The sequence below is a fragment of the Berkeleyomyces rouxiae genome (genome assembly GCF_048999995.1).
Source record: "Berkeleyomyces rouxiae strain 22BRR77 chromosome Unknown BrBRR77_ptg000001l, whole genome shotgun sequence".
In the NCBI taxonomy this organism is placed as follows: domain Eukaryota; kingdom Fungi; phylum Ascomycota; class Sordariomycetes; order Microascales; family Ceratocystidaceae; genus Berkeleyomyces; species Berkeleyomyces rouxiae.
Window position 1 is genome coordinate 3801538 of NW_027396491.1, and position 18184 is coordinate 3819721.

Sequence of the window (18184 nt, forward strand, 5' to 3'; positions counted from 1 at the left end):
CCATCTCCCGGCATCATCCCCCCTCACTCGCCCTCCCGCACCTGCTGCCCGCCGCCGCCGCCGCAGGCTCCCCTTGATTTCGCGTGGCTCGTGATGCCAGAGCTGAGCCACTGTTGCAATTGAACAACTGCTCCAATCCAATTCCCCGCCCCCCTCGTCCTCGGCGACAGGCCAAGTTCGCCCCGGACCACCCCTCTTTGGGCCTGACCTGTGCATCCATCCACGTCGTCTCTTCTCCGTGGCCCGCCCTTTGATCTTGCCATTGCCAGTCCTACAAGTGCAGCGCCGTGTCCTTGTTTGCCTGCCATTCGATCCTGCGCTCTCCGTCGGACCATCATCAATTCTACGCTGACCCCTCTTCTCTCTCTTTGGGATCTAAGCTCCACGAGCTGGCTCCGCTTCCTCTGTTCAGCCAAGCTTGCTGAACTCTCGACCACCCCGCCAGCATCAAAACACCGCCATCACCATCGCCATCGCCATCACCTCTTGCTTGCTGCGCTTAGCTTTTTACTGCTCATCCTTGCTCTGGATCTGCCCTCGACCCCGACCGACCCCGCATGCAATCTGTTTGTCTCTCATCAGAAGGACTTGGCAGCTTTGACATCACCCGATCCACATACGCGCACCTGAATCCCTCCAGAGCTGCCCGCCGGCCCATATCCGATTAGCCGCGATAATAAACCTATTGTGCTATATGCCGCATCTCAATCCCGATAGAGTCCCGACACGCCTCTTCAGCTCGTCGCTCTGCTCCGCCACCGCCTCTCACCATGCCTCAGTCGCCCATGATTTCGGCGCCGCTCAAGGCCACCAGCGAAATCGACTGGGTTGTCCCTCTTAAAGACTACATTCGCGATACCTACGGCGATGACCCCGAGCGCTATGCCGAAGAATGTGCCGCCTTAAATCGCCTGCGCCAGGACATACGGGGCGCCGGAAAGGACAGCACTGCAGGCCGCGACATTCTCTACCGCTACTACGGTCAACTTGAATTGCTTGATCTGAGGTTTCCCGTTGACGAGCAGCACATCAAAATATCCTTTACATGGTGAGTGTAAATGACAACACGCTTTTCTTCTTTGCTGGCGTTAACACCATTTGCCAATCCACAGGTTTGACGCATTCACACACAAGTCAACATCACAGTACTCTCTTGCTTTTGAAAAGGCTTCCATCATCTTCAACATCTCCGCCGTGCTTTCATGCCATGCCGCCAGTCAGAACCGCTCCGAGGAGTCCGGCCTCAAAATGTCATATCATTCGTTCCAAGCAGCCGCCGGCATGTTCACCTATATCAATGAAAACTTTCTGCATGCCCCGTCCGTCGATTTGAGCCGCGATACCGTCAAGACTTTGATTGCCATCATGCTAGCTCAGGCTACCGAGGTCTTCCTAGAGCGTCAGATTCGCGACGAGAAGAAAAATGGCCTGCTTGCAAAGCTGTGTAGTCAGGCTTCCTACCTATATTCTCAAGCCATTGAAGGCGTGCAAGAAAACGTCAACAAGGCAGTGTTTGAAAAGATCTGGCAGATGCTAGTCCAGGTCAAGGCCAATCTTCTTGCTGCCATGAGCCAATACTACCAATCGCTTGCTGATGACGATGCAAACCACCATGGCGTTGCTGTTGGCCGTCTTCAAGTGGCAGAGCGTATGGCCAAGGAAGCAAATAAAACGGCTGTTTCCTTTCCCAACACGACACCATCCAACTCCAATCTACCCGCCGATTGTGGCTCAACTCTCCAGGACATGACCAAGAGACAGTTGGCTGCCATCCAGGAAAAACTCAAGGAGTTTTCTAAAGACAACGATTTCATCTACCACCAAGCCGTTCCTGCCGAAGCGAGCCTAGCCCCAATTCCGAAGCTGCCAGCCGCCAAACCTATTCCTGTCACTGAACTTTACGCCGGCCAAGATATCCAGCGCATCACCGGCCCCGACCTTTTCGCCAAGATCGTGCCCATGGCAGTAACCGAGTCCGCCAGTCTGTACGACGAGGAAAAGGCAAAGCTGGTTCGTGCTGAACAGGAACGCGTCGACATTGCCAACACCGAGATGGCAGCCAGCCTCGACTACCTGCGGCTACCTGGGTCATTACAAGTGCTAAAGGGTGGCATGGACCGTGAACTGAGGCCTGACGACGACTTTAGAACTTGGTGTGGTGATGTTGCTGGTCATGAGAATCCAAGCAGCATTTTCGAAGTACTGCATGCGCAAAAAGCAGCCATAATATCGACGCTGGATAACTGCAAGAAAGATCTTGATACTGAGGCCAGTGTCTGCGAAAAAATGCGATCAAAGTACGATGCTGAGTGGACCCAACAACCAAGTTCTTCTCTTACCACCACCCTTCGCAATGACATTCGAGGCTATAGGGAGGCCCTTGAAGATGCTTCGCGTACCGACAATCACCTTGCGACCAAGCTGCGCCAAAACGAAGCCGAGTTTGAGGAGATGCGCAAAGCCTCAGAAAATGGTGATACGGATGGCCTCTTTGCAGCGGCATTGGCCAAAGCCAAGGCCGCAGGCACCATCAGCAGCCCTGCAAAGGAGCAAAACTTGCTGGATGCGGATTTCGATGACGGCTCGCTCAGTGTCCACGACCAAATTACAAAGGTGGAAGACATCTTGAAGAAATTAAATCTGTTGAAGCGCGAACGGAATCAGATCATGAAGGATCTCAAGGAAAAGGCAAGTTGATGATCACATGCCGTAAAAATGGCTGGCTTGGCTATATGCCGGAACTTTCGCTAACATACACCTCGTCAAACGCAGGCCCACAATGACGATATCTCTCAAATTCTGATCCTCAATAAGAAGAGCATCTCCAACTACGAGAGCCAGCTCTTCCAGTCGGAGCTCGAAAAATTCCGTTCATACCAGAACAGATTGCTCCAGGCGTATCACAAGCAGGCTGCAATGCTCAAAGAACTGACCGTGACCTTTAATGCGCTGCTGCAAGACAAGCGCGTTCGCTCCGAGCAAACTAAATGGGAGTCTGTTCAACGCCAACAGTCTACTGTTGTAACAAAGTACAAGCGCGCCTACGAGGAGTTTTTGGATCTCGAGTCCGGCCTGCAAAGAGCTAAGACCTGGTATTCGGAAATGAAAGATACGGTTGAGAGTTTGCGCAAGAACGTTGATGCCTTTGTCAACAACCGGAGAACAGAAGGCTCCCAACTGCTTGATCGCATTACAGCAAACCGCAATAAGGCGCCCCAGGCCGAGTTGGAGCAGGAGCGCATGCGCCAGTTGATGAGTAGAATGTCGATGGACCAGCCCCAGACTTCAGTATCAAGCCCGGCCGATCATGATGCCGTCCTGGGCGCTGGCTCTCGAAGACCCCCGGCGCTCTTTTCATCTGGCCAAGCCCCTCGCTATGATGGATACCAGTATGGCCACGGCCAGGCCCATGGGCTTCCTACCTCGCCGCCACCCAACCAAATATCTCACCAAAGCTCTACTTATGGGAACCCCAGCTTGGCCAGCCAACAAGGCGGAATGCAGTCCCCGCAATCCGGTGCTCCCGCAGGCTTCAATCATCCTACAACATACGATCCGGCTTTTTACGGGCTCAACCCAGGACCCACATCGCCACCACCAACGCAATCGTCCTTTGGTATCCGTGGCCCGGCCTCTCCTCCCGCTACACAGACGTCATTTATGCGCGGCCCAGCATCGCCGCCACCTAACCAATCCACATTTTCTAATGCCTATGGCGGCGCGTACTCGCAACAACCCCAGGCGCAGCAGGTAGCGCAACCCCAGCAGCAGCAGCAACAGCAACAGCAGATGGGCCAGCAGATGAACAGGCCGCCTTCACAGGGCGTTCCGCCCCATGGATATACGCTCCCGCCGCCCCCGCCCGGCCCGCCGCCCATTGGCCCACAGCAGACAATCCACTATGGCGCCCAGGATTACCCGGCACCGCCGACTTCTCAAGCCGGTCAGCAAGATCCATGGTCGGGATTGCGGGCGTGGAAGTGAGATTGCAGATGGGATACAGGTCATCAAGGGAAGAAATGGCACGGCGATCGAGTGTAGGCCAGTCTGTGAAGGTGTTGAGTGGGGTGATGCTCCAATGCAAGTCATAAGATCAGGACATGCAGGGAAATGAAGACCCTTTGTTTCTTGTAAAGCGGGCAGTATGCCGAGGTAGCGGATATTATTAAATAGCTCTTTTGACCATCTCGGGCTCCTTTGTCTAGTGGATTTGCCTGACAGTTGGTTGTGCAATACATTACCAAGGTATCTCAGTGTGACACTAATACGTGCTCTTAAGCTTAACCGCCCCAAGCTTCTAAGCTTCCAAGTTTCCAGGAGGATCTAAAGTCTTGATACAAGTTCTTGTAAATTAGCGCATTCTGACTGGTTGAATGGGCGGGCGGGATACGGTCGGGGCTTGGCAGGGTTGGACTTGAGAATATGGGGGGGCGCTCCTTGCCAAAAGTTCAAGCTTGCGTGTTGGTGGCTGAATTGGGAAGACGAATGAAAACGAGAGACTGACAGAACAGATGATTTGATTTCTTGCCGTTGCGCCGAGGTAGGGGTGGAGGTTTACGGCTAACGACTTGTCTTTGGTAGGTAGAGCGGCGAGCGGCGAGCGGACTAGAAGCGGGAAGCACGGCGACGGGATTGTTGGCTGGTGAAGAAAGACAGAATGATTAACTAACTAGTTAGTTAACTATCAGTATGATACTTTCGGGCTTGCGAAAGAGAGCTTATCACCGGTGTAGAAAGAGAGGCAAGCCCAGTGCATGTCTGGAGAACACAGCAGAGAAGCGGTCTCGTACGATGCGTCCTGGAGAGGGAGTACCTTGGTACCTGTGTCTATTATTCCCGTAAGTTTTGCCGGAAGGAGGTAGTTATAGAAAGGGAGCCTCCAAGAACAGAGAGAGGGAAAAAGAAACAAAGGAAGGCATGTCTTCTCCAACTTTATTTTCATCTTTTCTCTCGCTGCTTCATATTTATTCGCCTTAATTTTCAAAGTACTACAACTGACTCGCACCTCTTCTTCAACTCCAACCTGAACTTGGAACTCTCTTTTTCTTTGTCTCCTTCTCACCGCTTCTCTGCTTGACGTCATCTCGACGCTGCCAACTCTCACAATGACCAAGCTTTCGGGCCTTGAAGTCGCAAAGCACAACACGGCCGACTCGTGCTGGGTTGTGATTCATGCAAGTCCTCCAAGCCCGGCTTCTAGCGTGTTACTCGTTCAGCCGTTCTAACATGTTTGTGTAGGGCAAAGCTTATGATGTGACCGACTTTCTACCAGGTGGGTTCGCGTGTGGGGAGCACAGACACGGTGTGTTAGGTATTACATGCTAATGCCGGCTGTATAGATCACCCTGGGGGCAAGAAGATCATTCTAAAGTATGCGGTACGTAGCCGCCCATTCCTCTCTTATCTATGGTTGTACTAATGCCGTGATAGGGGCGCGATGCTTCGGAAGAGTTTGACCCTATCCATCCTCCTGATACACTCGACCGCTATTTGCCCAAAGACAAGCATCTTGGCCCCGTCGACATGACCACTGTTGACACCAGCAGTCTTCTCACTGATGCTGAAATTGCACGGGAAAAGATCCGCCAGGCTGCAATTGCAGCCCAACCGCCACTCAACCAATGCTACAATCTTCTAGACTTTGAGGCCGTAGCAAGAAGGGTCATGAAGCGCGAGGCCTGGGCATATTACTCATCTGCTGCGGATGACGAGATTACGATGCGCGAAAACCACGCCGCCTTCCATCGCATCTGGTTCCGCCCCAAGATCCTGGTTGATGTAGCCAAAGTTGACATCAGCACCTCGATGCTGGGCTCTCCTGTCAAAATGCCGTTTTATGTCACTGCCACAGCTCTTGGGAAACTAGGCCACCCCGAGGGAGAAGTGGTTTTGACGCGAGCTACGGGCAAATATGGTGTTGTTCAGATGATTCCTACTCTGGCCAGCTGCTCTTTTGACGAGATAGTTGATGCCGCAAGCTCTGGAGACCAGGCACAGGTTCAGTGGCTACAGCTATATGTCAACACCAACAAAGAAATCACTCGCCGTATCGTACAGCATGCGGAAAAGCGCGGATGCAAGGGCCTCTTCATCACGGTCGATGCGCCGCAGCTTGGCCGTCGCGAGAAGGACATGCGGACCAAGTTCACCGACGCCGGCGCCAAAGTTCAGGCTGACGAAGGCATGGAGAGTGACACATCTCAGGGTGCTGCTCGAGCCATCAGCAGCTTTATTGACCCGGCGCTAAGCTGGAAAGATATTCCTTGGTTCAAGAGCATCACTTCAATGCCTATCATCATCAAGGGCGTGCAGCGCGTCGAGGACGCAGTACTTGCTTATGAGGCCGGCCTTCAGGGAGTCGTGTTGAGTAACCATGGTGGTCGCCAGCTTGAGTTCTCCCGATCTGCCATTGAGGTTCTAGCTGAAACAATGCCGGTGCTGCGGCGGCGCGGCATTGTAGGAGGACGCGACCGCAACGGTCGCATGTTCGAGGTGTTTATTGACGGCGGTATCCGGCGTGGTACCGACGTCATGAAGGCACTCTGCCTAGGTGCGACGGGTGTTGGCATTGGCAGGCCCTTCTTGTACGCCATGTCAGCATATGGACAGCCCGGTGTTGACAAGGCCATGGCACTGCTACGCGACGAGATGGAGATGAACATGCGCTTAATTGGCGCCAATACGGTTGATCAGTTAACTCCTGACATGGTCGATGTGCGCAGTCTGACGTCGCATTCGTCTGTGGCAACGGATAACTTGTCTTCTGGCGCATATCAGCCACTTGAATTGCCGCCGCAAATGGAGCAGACACCGCCCAAGTCCAAACTTTGAACAACCGGTCGGAATGAATTGAGTTTCTGGTATGTGTCAATGACGACATAATAATGGATACATATTAGGGTTTTATAAGATGCGCAACTATAGGGTTATAAAAACACAATGACCAAACAAACAAACGTCATGTTGCTTTCGTTGACCGACAACTCCCGATGACGTAAATGATTTAAAGATTTGATACGCCAAGTCGGGGTTGGGGAGGTGATTAAATAGGTTAACTAATAGTTGACTAACTATAGTTGGCACACAAAATTGAAATCTAGCTTGGATTGTAGTCTTTGATGCAGATTTTGGCTAGTTACCAAAGACTCAATCTTGTCCGCCCTGCAGTAAATGACGACCTTTTCTTCCTATTTTTTCAGAATTTTTGCCTGTTTTTCTTTTTTTTTTCTGGGTGGGCTCTGGACTCATCTTTTTTTCCCTTCCTTTCATCGCATCGCATCGTCCTCTGTTTTTTTCTGTTTGGCAACTGCATTGTTCAAAACGAGAATTTTCACTTCCTTCTTCTTTGAGCATCTCCTTCCTTTCGACTATTGGCTGCCTGTTTGCGCATATCTTGTCCTTGTTCTCACCCATTTTCTCTCTTCTGCTTGTTTTCTTTCTTCTTTCCTTTTTTTTTCCCTTGCTGTCGCCCGGCAGTAAAACCCTCGCCGCGCAGCCCCTCTTCCAACGTCACTTGGAAATCTGCGACAATCCAAATCACCTGCCCCGAGTCGAGCGCATTTTTTGTGCTTCCTACCCTCCCGACGAGTCCTCATCTCCCCCGGCTTCGATCATTTCCAAGCCCCCAAGCGCCACCTGCAAGAACTTCCCGCCACACCAACATCGACATCTTTGCTTGTCCGACTTTTGCTTTGCCCTTCTTTGCTTGGCCTGCCCCAAGCTTCGAAATACATATACTCTGCTCGCACCACATATACCCGCGCTTGAACCCCGCCGAAGCCGCATCCCCACCTTCAACGACTCTCCATCCACGCCCCGCTTCTTCTTCCCCCCATGGGCTCCTCGCTGGAAGCCAAAATCGTTGTGTTGGGCGCTCAGGGCGTGGGGAAGACGTCGCTGCTGACTCGCTACTGCAAAGGCGTTTTCAGCCCCGAACAGACGACGTCCACTGTGGGCGCCAACTTCCTGACCAAGCGCGTGGTCGATACCGATAGCGACACTGTTGTGCGATTACAGCTGTGGGATACGGGTGAGTGAATTGAGCAGCCAGATGCGCTTGCGCCAGTCTAGTGCAGACGCCCTCGCAAGTCTTTCGTATATTTTCTTCGTGTTCTGTTGTCTTTTTGCCCTGTTTATCTTTCATAGCGACATCCATCCCTCGTTTCTTCTTACCCCCCATTCCTACTCCAGGAATGAGTCCTCAATACTAACTCCTATCGCCCCTGACAAAGCCGGCCAGGAACGTTTCCGCTCCATTTCTCGACTGTACTACCGAGGCGCAGATGCTTGCATTTTGTGCTACTCCATTACTGATGCTCAGTCCTTTGTTGATATGGGTCTTTGGCTCACCGAACTGCGCCAGAATCTCCCAGAAGAAGTGATACTTCATGTTGTTGGTACAAAGGCCGATCTTGTGGCTCGCGATCCCTCTGCACGCGAAGTTCCCTTTGAGCGATGTATTGCTTATGTCGCCGAGAATCTAAACCCTGACCAAGCATCTACTCCACCGGCATCGGCTGCCGGTCCCAATTATTCCACTTCGATGCAATCACAAGCCCACGCCCATATGAGTAGTCTGTGGATGTCAGCAAGTACCGCCCCCAGCGCCGAGCCGCGTAGTCCTAGCTCTAAACGTAGCTCTGGATTTTGGGGACAGGAAGCTGGCTGGGATGCTTGCCACGAAGTTTCTGCCGAGACAGGAGAGGGAGTTGAAGAAGTCTTCCGTGTCGTGGCCCGCAAGCTTGTCAGCCAAAACCACAAAATGCGCCGCGCACTTCTTACTGCCACTGCTGCTCCGGGGATGCCTGGCTACGAGTCTGGTATGGACGGGAGCTACTTCGACGCGAGCGGAGGTGGCTCTGGTGCTCATTATGCCCATGGCAGCGGGGCTAGTGGTATTAGTGGGGGTAGCGGAGAAGGCGCTACCACTTTTTCAGGCGACATGAGCAGTGGCGGGAGCTTCCGTGTCGGCCGTGACCGGCGCAGCTGGATTTTTTCGTCCTACGGCAACGGGAGCGGCTTGGTAGATATTAGCGATAGCACGGCGCATAATCCAGGGGGACGCCAGTCGCGATGCTGTTGAGTTGCAGCTTGTGTCACCTCACCAAACTGCTGCTGTTTGCACTGCTTTTGTCTCTGGGCGCGCTCTACTACCCTTGCACCTATCTTGGCCAGCGCATTTTCTTGTTAGGCTGTTTTTGTGATTTTGTGATTTTGTCGGTTTTTTTTTTTCCTCCTCCTGAGATATCCCCTTCTGCCCCCTCGCAGACTCTGGCAGTCTTTCTTCTGTTGCGATATTTTGTTTTTTCATGCATTTACCCTTACTCTTTCTACCTATAGCCAGCATTTGCTGTGTTTCTTGGTTTTTTGGTCTGCTTATTTTTCAGGTGCGATTTCACGCTTTACATATGGTTCTAGCTAGCGATGGTGTCACTTTTGTTTTTTTGTGTTTGGCTGTTAATGTCCTTTGTGTGTGTAGTCATTTGCTTTTGCTACACCATGATTTAATCTCAACGTCTATTTCATTTTCATCTCATGTAACTTTTGTGAGCTTTCAAGCACATATATAGCTCACCCCGTTGGCAACCTAGGAACTCTCTCCCCCTATAGCCACACCCTTGCCCTGCTTCTTATCGAAGCCCTATGGTGCAGGCGCACGTGGAATCTCAACATCGACGCTTTGCTCGATGCCAATGTACGCGTCGCTAACCACACGCACCTGCAGCCGGAGGCCCTGCGCCGACGGGGGCATCTTGAGGACGACGCGGGTGGGGCGGGGTTTTGTGCCGCTCCTGAGCACGGGCTTGTTTTTGTTGGTGTTGGCATTGCTCTTATTCTTGCCCTTCTTATCCGGCTGCTGCTGGGCATCGGCCGGCGGGTTCCAGCCCGCGCGCTTGACGGCAATGATTTCGTCGCGGTCGGCATCGCACAGCACGACGAACCAGCCCTCGGTCTGCGGCTTGGGGAAGCGCGGCGCGTAGATGCGCGCGTCGGTGGCTGTGAGCGCGTTGAGCCGGCGCAGGGACACGGTCACGGCCGACGTCGTGGCGGTGTCGACGGCGACGGTGATGTGCGGTAGGGCGGCGGCGGCGCGCGAGAACGCGGGGATGGCGGCGGCGCGGACGCCGAGCTTCTTGGCGAGTGCGTCGAGAGTTCCGGCGGCGCTGGCGGCGGCGACGGCGGCGAGCGTGGTACTAGCGGTGTCGTTGCTGGGGTCCGGCACGCCCGGGAGGATGGCGACGCGCGCGTCCGTCGGCCAGGCTGCGGACTTGATGCACTGCATCAGCTGGATCATGGCCAGACAGCTGGACAGGATGCCCTGCTCGGTCAGCACGTCGATGCTGGCCTGGATGATGCGGATGGCCTGGTCGAGCACGCTGGTCTGGTCGCCGACGTAGTCGGTGATGGGCAGGTCGATGCGCGACATGTGGGCCTGCAGCAGCAAAAAGGCCTTGACGTGCGGGTCCCACAGCGGCTTGGCGCCCTCGTAGTCGGCGGCGCTGAGCGGCAGGTTGCGCGAGAGCTCGGCGTTGATGAGCTCCTCGTTGTGGCGGACGGGCAGCTCGTCGTACTCGGCGGCGTGGCTCATCCATGCCAGCGCATCGGCGAGTTGGCCGCCGCGCCGCGCGTGCTTGACCAGGTAGCGGATGGTCAGGTGCGAGAGGTAGTAGTATGACATGATTTTGCCGAGCGGCGTCGGCTCGACGTCGCCGTTGGCAAAGGTCTCAACGCACTGACTGGCTTCGAGCTCGCGCAGCGACTTGTTGACCATTTCAATCATGTAGTTGTTGGCTGCGTGCTGGGCCGATTCGTTGCTGTGGTCCTCGACATCGATTTGGAGGCCGTAGTACGTCGGGTTCTTGTGCAGTCGGCGGAAGAAAAAGGTCCACGTCAGATAGTCAAGTGCGTCCTGTTTGCTCTGGATGGTCTCAGCCGAGACCTCAGCGCACAAGTGGTTGTCCAGCACGGTATGCAGCGAGGACTCGACGGGGAAGCCCGTGTGCAAAAAGTGTTTGTAAAAGTCCTTTTTTGAGTCCTGCGTGAAGATGCGGGCTACTCCCGAGTTGTCAAACTGTGGCCGCCCAGCACGCCCAAGCATCTGGAGGACGTCGGTGAGATCCATGTCTTTGTAGGCTTCAATCTTGGCATCAAAGAACTGTGTTCCCTTGACGACGACCAGATGAGCAGGCAAGTTCACACCCCAGGCGAGTGTCGAGGTCGCGATCAAGATCTGGATCTTGTTGTGCAGGAACAACTCTTCGGCAATCTGTCGGTCGCCCTCCACAAGACCAGCGTGATGCAGGCCGATTCCAAAGCTGACGGCCTCCTTCAAAGCATCGTCCTTGACCCGCGCAAGATTCAGTTGCAAGTCCTCCTCGCTCATGCGCAGGAAGCGGCGAGGGTTTTCCTCCATGCCGCAAAAGTTGATTAGATCCTTTGCCGTCAAGCGCGTCTGGCGACGCGACGCGACAAACACAATGACTGGCTTTTCGGGGCTGTGGTTCTTGATGGCCCGGAAAGTTGGCCGGTTCATTGACTGCATAAAGGGGCAGAATCCACGAACCTCTGGGAAGCCGTCAATGTACATTTCCAGCGGCACGGGACGGACTGACGGTTTGAAGTTGAACAGGCCGCCTTCCTTCACGCCTAGCCAGTTGGCTAGATCGGTCGCGTTGGCACAGGCTGTCGACATGCCCAGCAGACGCACAGGGTTGTTGGTCGACGAGCCAATGTAGTTCATGCGCGACACGATAATCTCCAGAATGGGGCCGCGGTCTCCGGCCAGCAGATGGATCTCGTCAATGATGACTAGGCTAACCTTTTTGACGTAGCCTCTGGTCTGCCAGCTACGCGAGATACCATCCCACTTTTCGGGCGTGGTGATGATGACGTCCGCGTCATTGATGGTGCGCGTGTCTGGCGTGTTATCACCCGTCAACTCGACGAGTTTCAGCCCTAGAGGTTCGCCGAGGCGACTACCCCAATCCTTGATTCTCTCACGAACCAGGGCCTTCATGGGCGCAATGTAGACGACCTTTGATCCCGGGCGCGTCTTGAAAGCCCACCACATGGCCAGCTCTGCGGCGACGGTTTTGCCACTGCCGGTAGGCGAGCCCAGAAGAACGTTTGCTGGGGTGTGGTACAGAGTGTGGAACACCTGGGTCTGCATGGGATTGAAATACTCAAAGCGCTGGCGGTAGATTTCTTCCACAGGCGGGTTCTGGAGGGCCTTGATTGAGAGAGGCTGCAGATTGAGCAAGTCGGTCCAAACACTTTCTGTGTCGGGCCGGATTAGATGCTGAAACGAGACGGGAGTCACGGTTTCGGCACCCAGCCAGCGGTCTGACACTGCGCGCACATAAATCTGTGTCGGCAGGGGATCGGCCAGTGGGATGGTAAAGTTGAGCTCATGGTCGTCGTATAGCTTTCTACGGCTAATAATAAAGTATTCGTGGTGGTAGATCATGGCCGTTTCCGAATTCTCAACCCAGATGTAGAACGACTCGGAGGTCCCGTGCGTGTGATCATTCCATGTAAAGTTGGGCACCAATTTGAGTTTGACTCGCAGGACGTCACGGTTTAGAGGCGCAATCTCAGCCTCAACCTCCAGAATGGGAAAATGACTGAGAGTCTTTGAAAGCTTCTTGCCCACTCCTTCGTTGTGTACCATGCTGCCCAGTTCCTTGGAGTCCATCTCCCGCAGCATCTGCATTGAAATGGAGCGTTTGGCTTGTAATGCCCGGAGAACAGGGATCGGAAACTCGAATTGGTGCAGGGGATGCTTGTACGACCAAATGCGACGCTCGATGGACTTGGCGAGGGTCAGCAGCACAAGGCATAGTTTGCCCCAGCGCCGATTCAATGCAATCATGAAGAGGGCTCTGCAGATACGGCCAGACTGCTGCGCAATGTAGTTGAGATCGTTGGTCAAGGCAAAGTCCTCTGGTTGGTAACGGGAGATGTAGGCTTGAAGCAGGATGTTGGTTTTGGCCTGCGGCGTGTCCATGCCCTTTTTGACCTGATACGGAATCATTTCCGTGTTCATCTGGCTGAGCTCCTTGCTTTCGCTGTCGCGAGACTGGACATTGTCAAACTCGCCACTCCTGCTCATCATGTCGAGCATGTCGCTTTCGGAGGCGTGTTCGCGCATGACTCCGTTGAAGCCGTGGATGGTGGTGTGGCCAATGTAGTACTGACTAGCAATGCGTCCAAGATCCTTGATGCGAAGGTCTTCTGTGGTCTCGTTGAATACAACCATCTGGCATTTCTGGAGGGTCTTGGCTGCTTCGATGGCCATCTTGCGTCGGTGCTGGACCAGCTGGGGGTCGTCGCGCATCTCGCTCCATTCGATGTTGTATGTCTGGAAGCTGCGTTGCATGCGCACAAACAAGTACGAGTAGCCGATCCACTGCACCGCTTCGGAAATGTTGGTCACGGTGCCGAGGGAGATTTCCGCGTTCAGGTTGTCCACTAGCTTGGCCGAGAATCTACTCTCAATCGGCTGCTGTTCCGTGACAGCGCGCAGGTAATGGTCGAGTCTGTCGCCAGTCGTGCAAATCATGCCAATACCAGTGTCCTCAAACTGCGGACGACCAGCACGACCAAAGATCTGCAGCACATCCAAGATGCCGAGGTCAGAAAATCGACCAAGTTGGGCATTGTAGACGTTTGTGCCCTTGATGACAACCGCGGCAGCAGGCAAGTTGACACCCCAGGCAAGAGTGGCTGTGCAGCACAGGACTTTGAGAACACCACTGCCGAAAAGCCTTTCCATTGTGTTCCGGTCAGCGCGGGCCATACCAGCGTGGTGTATGCCAACGCCCTTGGGAATCAATTCGCGCAAGTCTCTTGCTTTGGTTTGCTTCAGATCTCGCATAGCCTGGTCGTATTTGGGATGTCCAAGAGGGTCAAACAGGTCCATGCAGTCCTCTTCTGTTGCTTTTTGTAGTAGCATCTTGGCTGTGAGGGCAGTGTCCCGCCGCGAGTGCACAAACACCATGACCTGATGGCCACGCTCAAGCATTTGCTTGACTTTGTCAAAAGCAACTTGGTCCAAATTGTTGCGGCTTTCCATGGAGCCGGACTTGCCTTTGACGCCAATGAAGTGCTGCTCAAGTGGCACAGGACGGAAGGACTGGTCAAAGTAAAAGAGGCCTCGCCAGCGGTTGACGCGAAGGAAGTCCGCAACATCGAGGTAGTTGGGGAGAGTAGCACTCAGGCCAACAATACGAATCAAGGACTGTGTGCTTTCAACCTGTCTCTGAGTACGGGCAACCAGGGACTCTAGAACAGCACCTCTCTCGTCATGGAGCATGTGAACTTCGTCTATAATCAAGAGTCGAACTTTTTGAACAAGCTCAGTGTCACCTGTGCCCTTGCGTGTCACAACGTCCCATTTCTCAGGGGTGGTGACAATGATTTGCGTGCTGATGATCTCGGCCTTTGTCAATGACATATCTCCCGTGTACTCGCGGCACTTGATTCCCAGCCATGCCAACCGCTTGCCAAGCTTTTCGGTAACTTCAGCAGCAAGCGCCTTCATGGGCGCGACATAGACGATCTTGAAGTCTTCAAGCGCAACACCAAAGTCAGTGATTGAGGGATTCTCGATGGGGTTTGGGTGGCAGTATTGGCCAATGCATTGGAGCACAGTTAACATGGAAGCATCAGTTTTACCCTATACGCGAGGTTAGCATACCGCCATGGAAAAGATGGTTGTACAATAGAAGATTGCCAAGACATGGTCGGTTATCATAAGTTTGGATGAAAGCAATGTTCAACAAGGATGGACTTACCGCACCGGTGGGCGCACAAACAAGCAGGTTCTCGCTGGTCTTGTAGGCAACGGGATACACCAAGCTCTGCATTCGGTTGAGCGTAGTGTAGCCCTTGAATGTGCCACGACACAGGCCATCCATGTCTGAGATCTTGACCAGCTTTTCTCCGGGGCCCAGAGTTCCCTTGCGGCCAGCAGGAATAGCGTATTCTTCGTACTTTTCAAACTGCAGTCTTTCACTACCAACCGGGAGCGCATAACGTTGGCCGCTGTGACTCAGCGTGTTGCCGGCGTAGTACGACTTGTAGACATGAGGATATCTTTCTTCCTTGGCCCGAGCAGAAGCCAGAGGCATGGCTTTGTGTCTGGCATCTTGTGCGCGCAAAACCGCTTCACGCTCGCCTCTGGTCAGAATTCTGGCACCGCCGGATTCAAGCTCGATCTGAGATTGTGTGACGGCAGCAAGAACGTCGTCTCGGTGCCCCAGCAGCTCAATGATAAAGTCAAAGTCATCATATCCGACTAGATCAATCAGTCCAGATTGGGTGGCCTCTTCGGAGTTGCCTGTGGAGAGTAAAGAGACAATCTGGTTTTGGAAAACATCCTCAGCGAGCCCATTCTTAGCAGCAATGATGGCGCACTTGGTAGAGAGCCACTTGACGCCAAAGTCCTTGGACCCAGAGGCCTCGACGCCAGCGCTGTCTGGGCCGTTCTCGATGTCGAAGAACTCTTCAGCTTCGTCATCGGGGATGAAGTCCCAGACATCCTGCTCCTTCTCATCCCATGAATCCCAGTCCTGGTCATCCCCAAGGGAACTGGTGGCAGGGGAAGTCTCGGAGTCGAAAGAGGGTAGTCCCAGCGCTGAAATGCCATCAAGCATGGCCTGGCACTTGGCCTTCCACTCAGCCTCTGCCTGGAGTAGCTTCTGTGAAGCCATTTTTGTAAATAGCAGAAGTAGCAATGCTTTTTTGTTCAAGTCGAAATTAGAAAAAGGGTGAAGAGAATCGCCCGTGTCGAGTTGGTGTTATAGTTCAAGCCTGTGATCCGAGCCCTTTTGATACAGACAATTGATGGTGGTTGGCTTTTATAAGATGTTAGTGAAGGAGTCACTGAGCTGAGCCATTATGATGCAAAGATGGATGTGGATATCCAGAAGCTACCTTCCTTTAGAATGCAACGGTATAGCGGAGAGCACACTAACTTTGTGCTACATTGTCCGTCCCAAATGGCATCTTGGAAATTGAAATCAGGTTACAGAGGGCTTGGGGCGTTACAGGGGAGAGTAGGGCGGAGAACAGAGGAGACAGGGCGCTGTGACTTGCGCCAGAGCCCTAATTTTAGGGCCGCCCCAGAGGCCTAAACGCTGACAGGCCCCGCTGAACAAGCCCAAGAACTAGTTGGTTAAGCGAAAAGCCGCAGCCTTGCACCACCTCTTCTCGTCAAGCGTTTTGGACGAAACCGCCTCATCGTTTCTCTTCTTCCTTCTCCTCTCAGATCCGGACGAAGACGATTGTGTTATTTTCGCCCTCCACCATCTACCTGCCCTCCCCCGCTCTGTCCAACGACATATCCACCATGAAGCTGCTCTACATCGGTGTAAGGAGATCCCCAAGCCCCTCCAATCAGCCAGTCAGAGCCTACCCGCCGCCCGCCCGTCCGTCCGCCCCGCGACGGCTTGAGGGCTGTGGTGGCTGCTTTCAGCACAAGAGTTTCTCGTGGGCGAGCACAACGACTAACCCATGCTGCACCGGCGCTCAATTTCTAGATTATCCGCAACGCCAGTGAGCCTGCTCACGAGCTAATTGCGGAGAGAGACCTCAGTTCTTTCTCGCGCTTCACTCGCGCCAGGTGAGTTCCTGTTTTTGATGTTTGGTTGTCTGCTCGCTTCGATATATGGCCGAGCGGATTCCCCGCTTGTTGTATTCTTGCGCTCCGGGGTAGACCGCATCGCCCGGCTCCTCGAACATGTGATGTGGCCTTCGCCCCTTATCTAGGCCTATGACGTAGCTAACCCGTCTTGTCTAGTTGTACGTCCTACACGACCATCTACTCAGCCGACAACATGCCTATCTGAGACGATTCCATACCAGATGTCAGTTGGGCTTGAAGCCAGAAACTTGATGCTAACCCCGCGCCTGTGTCTCTCTTGCAGTTGGCGAGTTCATGAGCGTCTTTGCGCAAAAGGTTGCGGAGCGCACGAAGCCCGGCCAGCGCCAGGATATTGAAGAGCAGGACAGCAGTAAGTGACGGTTATAAACAGTCATTCACCTAGCATTTTGGTTGCTAACGCCGCCCAGCATTCCATGTATACTCTCGCAGCGAGGGCGTGGCCGGTGTCATTATCTCTGACCATGACTATCCCGCCCTGGCTGCCCACCAGATCCTCAGCAAGTACGTCAATGTTGCCCTTGGAGAGCACTGCTTTGCTCGTGCTATACGGTTAATTACTCTTTTAGCTACGTCTTGAGCCAAAGCGTTGCTAGAAATAACTTAGCTGCTCTTTGCTAACACTTCTCTTGAATTGTAGAGTCGTCGATGAGTTCCTCTCTGACCACCCCAAGAGCACTTGGGAAACCGGCAAGCCCACGCTATCCATGCCTCAGCTCAAGGAATACCTCGCCAAGTACCAGAACCCCGAGGAGGCCGACAGCATAATGAAGATTCAGAAGGAGCTGGACGAAACCAAGATTGTCCTCCACAAGACGATTGAGTCGGTGCTGCAGCGCGGCGAGAAGATTGACGATCTGGTGGCCAAATCGGATGGCCTCAGCGCGCAAAGCAAGATGTTTTACAGTCAGGCGAAGAAGCAGAACTCGTGCTGCGTTCTCATGTAGTGGAGAGCGCGGGCGGAGTGGGTTCTGTGTTTTCTCTGTGTTTGTGTCGCCTTATATATTGGTCTATCTCTTTTTCATATACCCCTTTTTCAACAGTCGATTTGCCAAGTGATGTGCCATGTGCCATGTGCCATGTGTTTGTGCAAGCGGCAAGCATTTAACTATACGCACTTGTGGTGGTATGGCTCTACATGTATGCGTGTGTACATGTGACACCTACAGTCAATTGTAACCCTAGTGGGGGTTATACACGTGGTATGAACCACGCTTGAATTGACGCTTCACAATCACATGTCCAGCCAGGCTTGATTCTAAAATATCAACGCCTATTTATACGCACAACGATGCCAAATGCGCGGCATGACGGAGACTATGTCTCAAATAGGAGCAGTGTCGTCATCTCAGCCAGATCAAAGCACCCAGCTAGAGTCAGTGTAACGCGTTGATATTGGCCGCGGTGGCATATGGCTGAGTGGAGAGTTGGGCTGTTTATGTGAATTGGGTCCTTTGTTGGCATTTCGGCCGGTGAGACCGCCAAGGTAACACTGCGGTTGGCTCGCCCACACCTTTGCGC

General features: G+C 53.5%; 5 protein-coding genes across 5 annotated transcripts; 4 read left to right on the forward strand and 1 right to left on the reverse strand.

The window, feature by feature from the left end:
* Window positions 1-770: 770 nt before the first annotated feature.
* Window positions 771-3984, forward strand: BROUX77_001072 (uncharacterized protein; the record flags this gene model as incomplete). The annotated part of the gene is made up of 3 exons (XM_073745461.1): window positions 771-1048; window positions 1113-2688; window positions 2773-3984. The coding sequence occupies 3 exons, from the start codon at window positions 771-773 to the stop codon at window positions 3982-3984; spliced, it is 3066 nt and encodes a 1021-aa protein (XP_073609307.1).
* A 1121-nt stretch (window positions 3985-5105) lies between these two features.
* BROUX77_001073 (uncharacterized protein) lies at window positions 5106-6831 on the forward strand (the record flags this gene model as incomplete). The annotated part of the gene is made up of 4 exons (XM_073745462.1): window positions 5106-5174; window positions 5239-5272; window positions 5340-5377; window positions 5431-6831. 4 exons carry the CDS (start codon window positions 5106-5108, stop codon window positions 6829-6831), a joined length of 1542 nt encoding a protein of 513 aa, XP_073609308.1.
* Window positions 6832-7833: 1002 nt separating this feature from the next.
* Window positions 7834-9082, forward strand: BROUX77_001074 (uncharacterized protein; the record flags this gene model as incomplete). Its single annotated transcript, XM_073745463.1, has 2 exons — window positions 7834-8029; window positions 8232-9082. 2 exons carry the CDS (start codon window positions 7834-7836, stop codon window positions 9080-9082), a joined length of 1047 nt encoding a protein of 348 aa, XP_073609309.1.
* A 558-nt stretch (window positions 9083-9640) lies between these two features.
* On the reverse strand, window positions 9641-15713 carry BROUX77_001075 (uncharacterized protein; the record flags this gene model as incomplete). Its single annotated transcript, XM_073745464.1, has 2 exons — window positions 9641-14677; window positions 14796-15713. 2 exons carry the CDS (start codon window positions 15711-15713, stop codon window positions 9641-9643), a joined length of 5955 nt encoding a protein of 1984 aa, XP_073609310.1.
* Window positions 15714-16939: 1226 nt separating this feature from the next.
* On the forward strand, window positions 16940-17610 carry BROUX77_001076 (uncharacterized protein; the record flags this gene model as incomplete). The annotated part of the gene is made up of 3 exons (XM_073745465.1): window positions 16940-17015; window positions 17074-17167; window positions 17304-17610. 3 exons carry the CDS (start codon window positions 16940-16942, stop codon window positions 17608-17610), a joined length of 477 nt encoding a protein of 158 aa, XP_073609311.1.
* Between the last annotated feature and the right edge of the window lie 574 nt (window positions 17611-18184).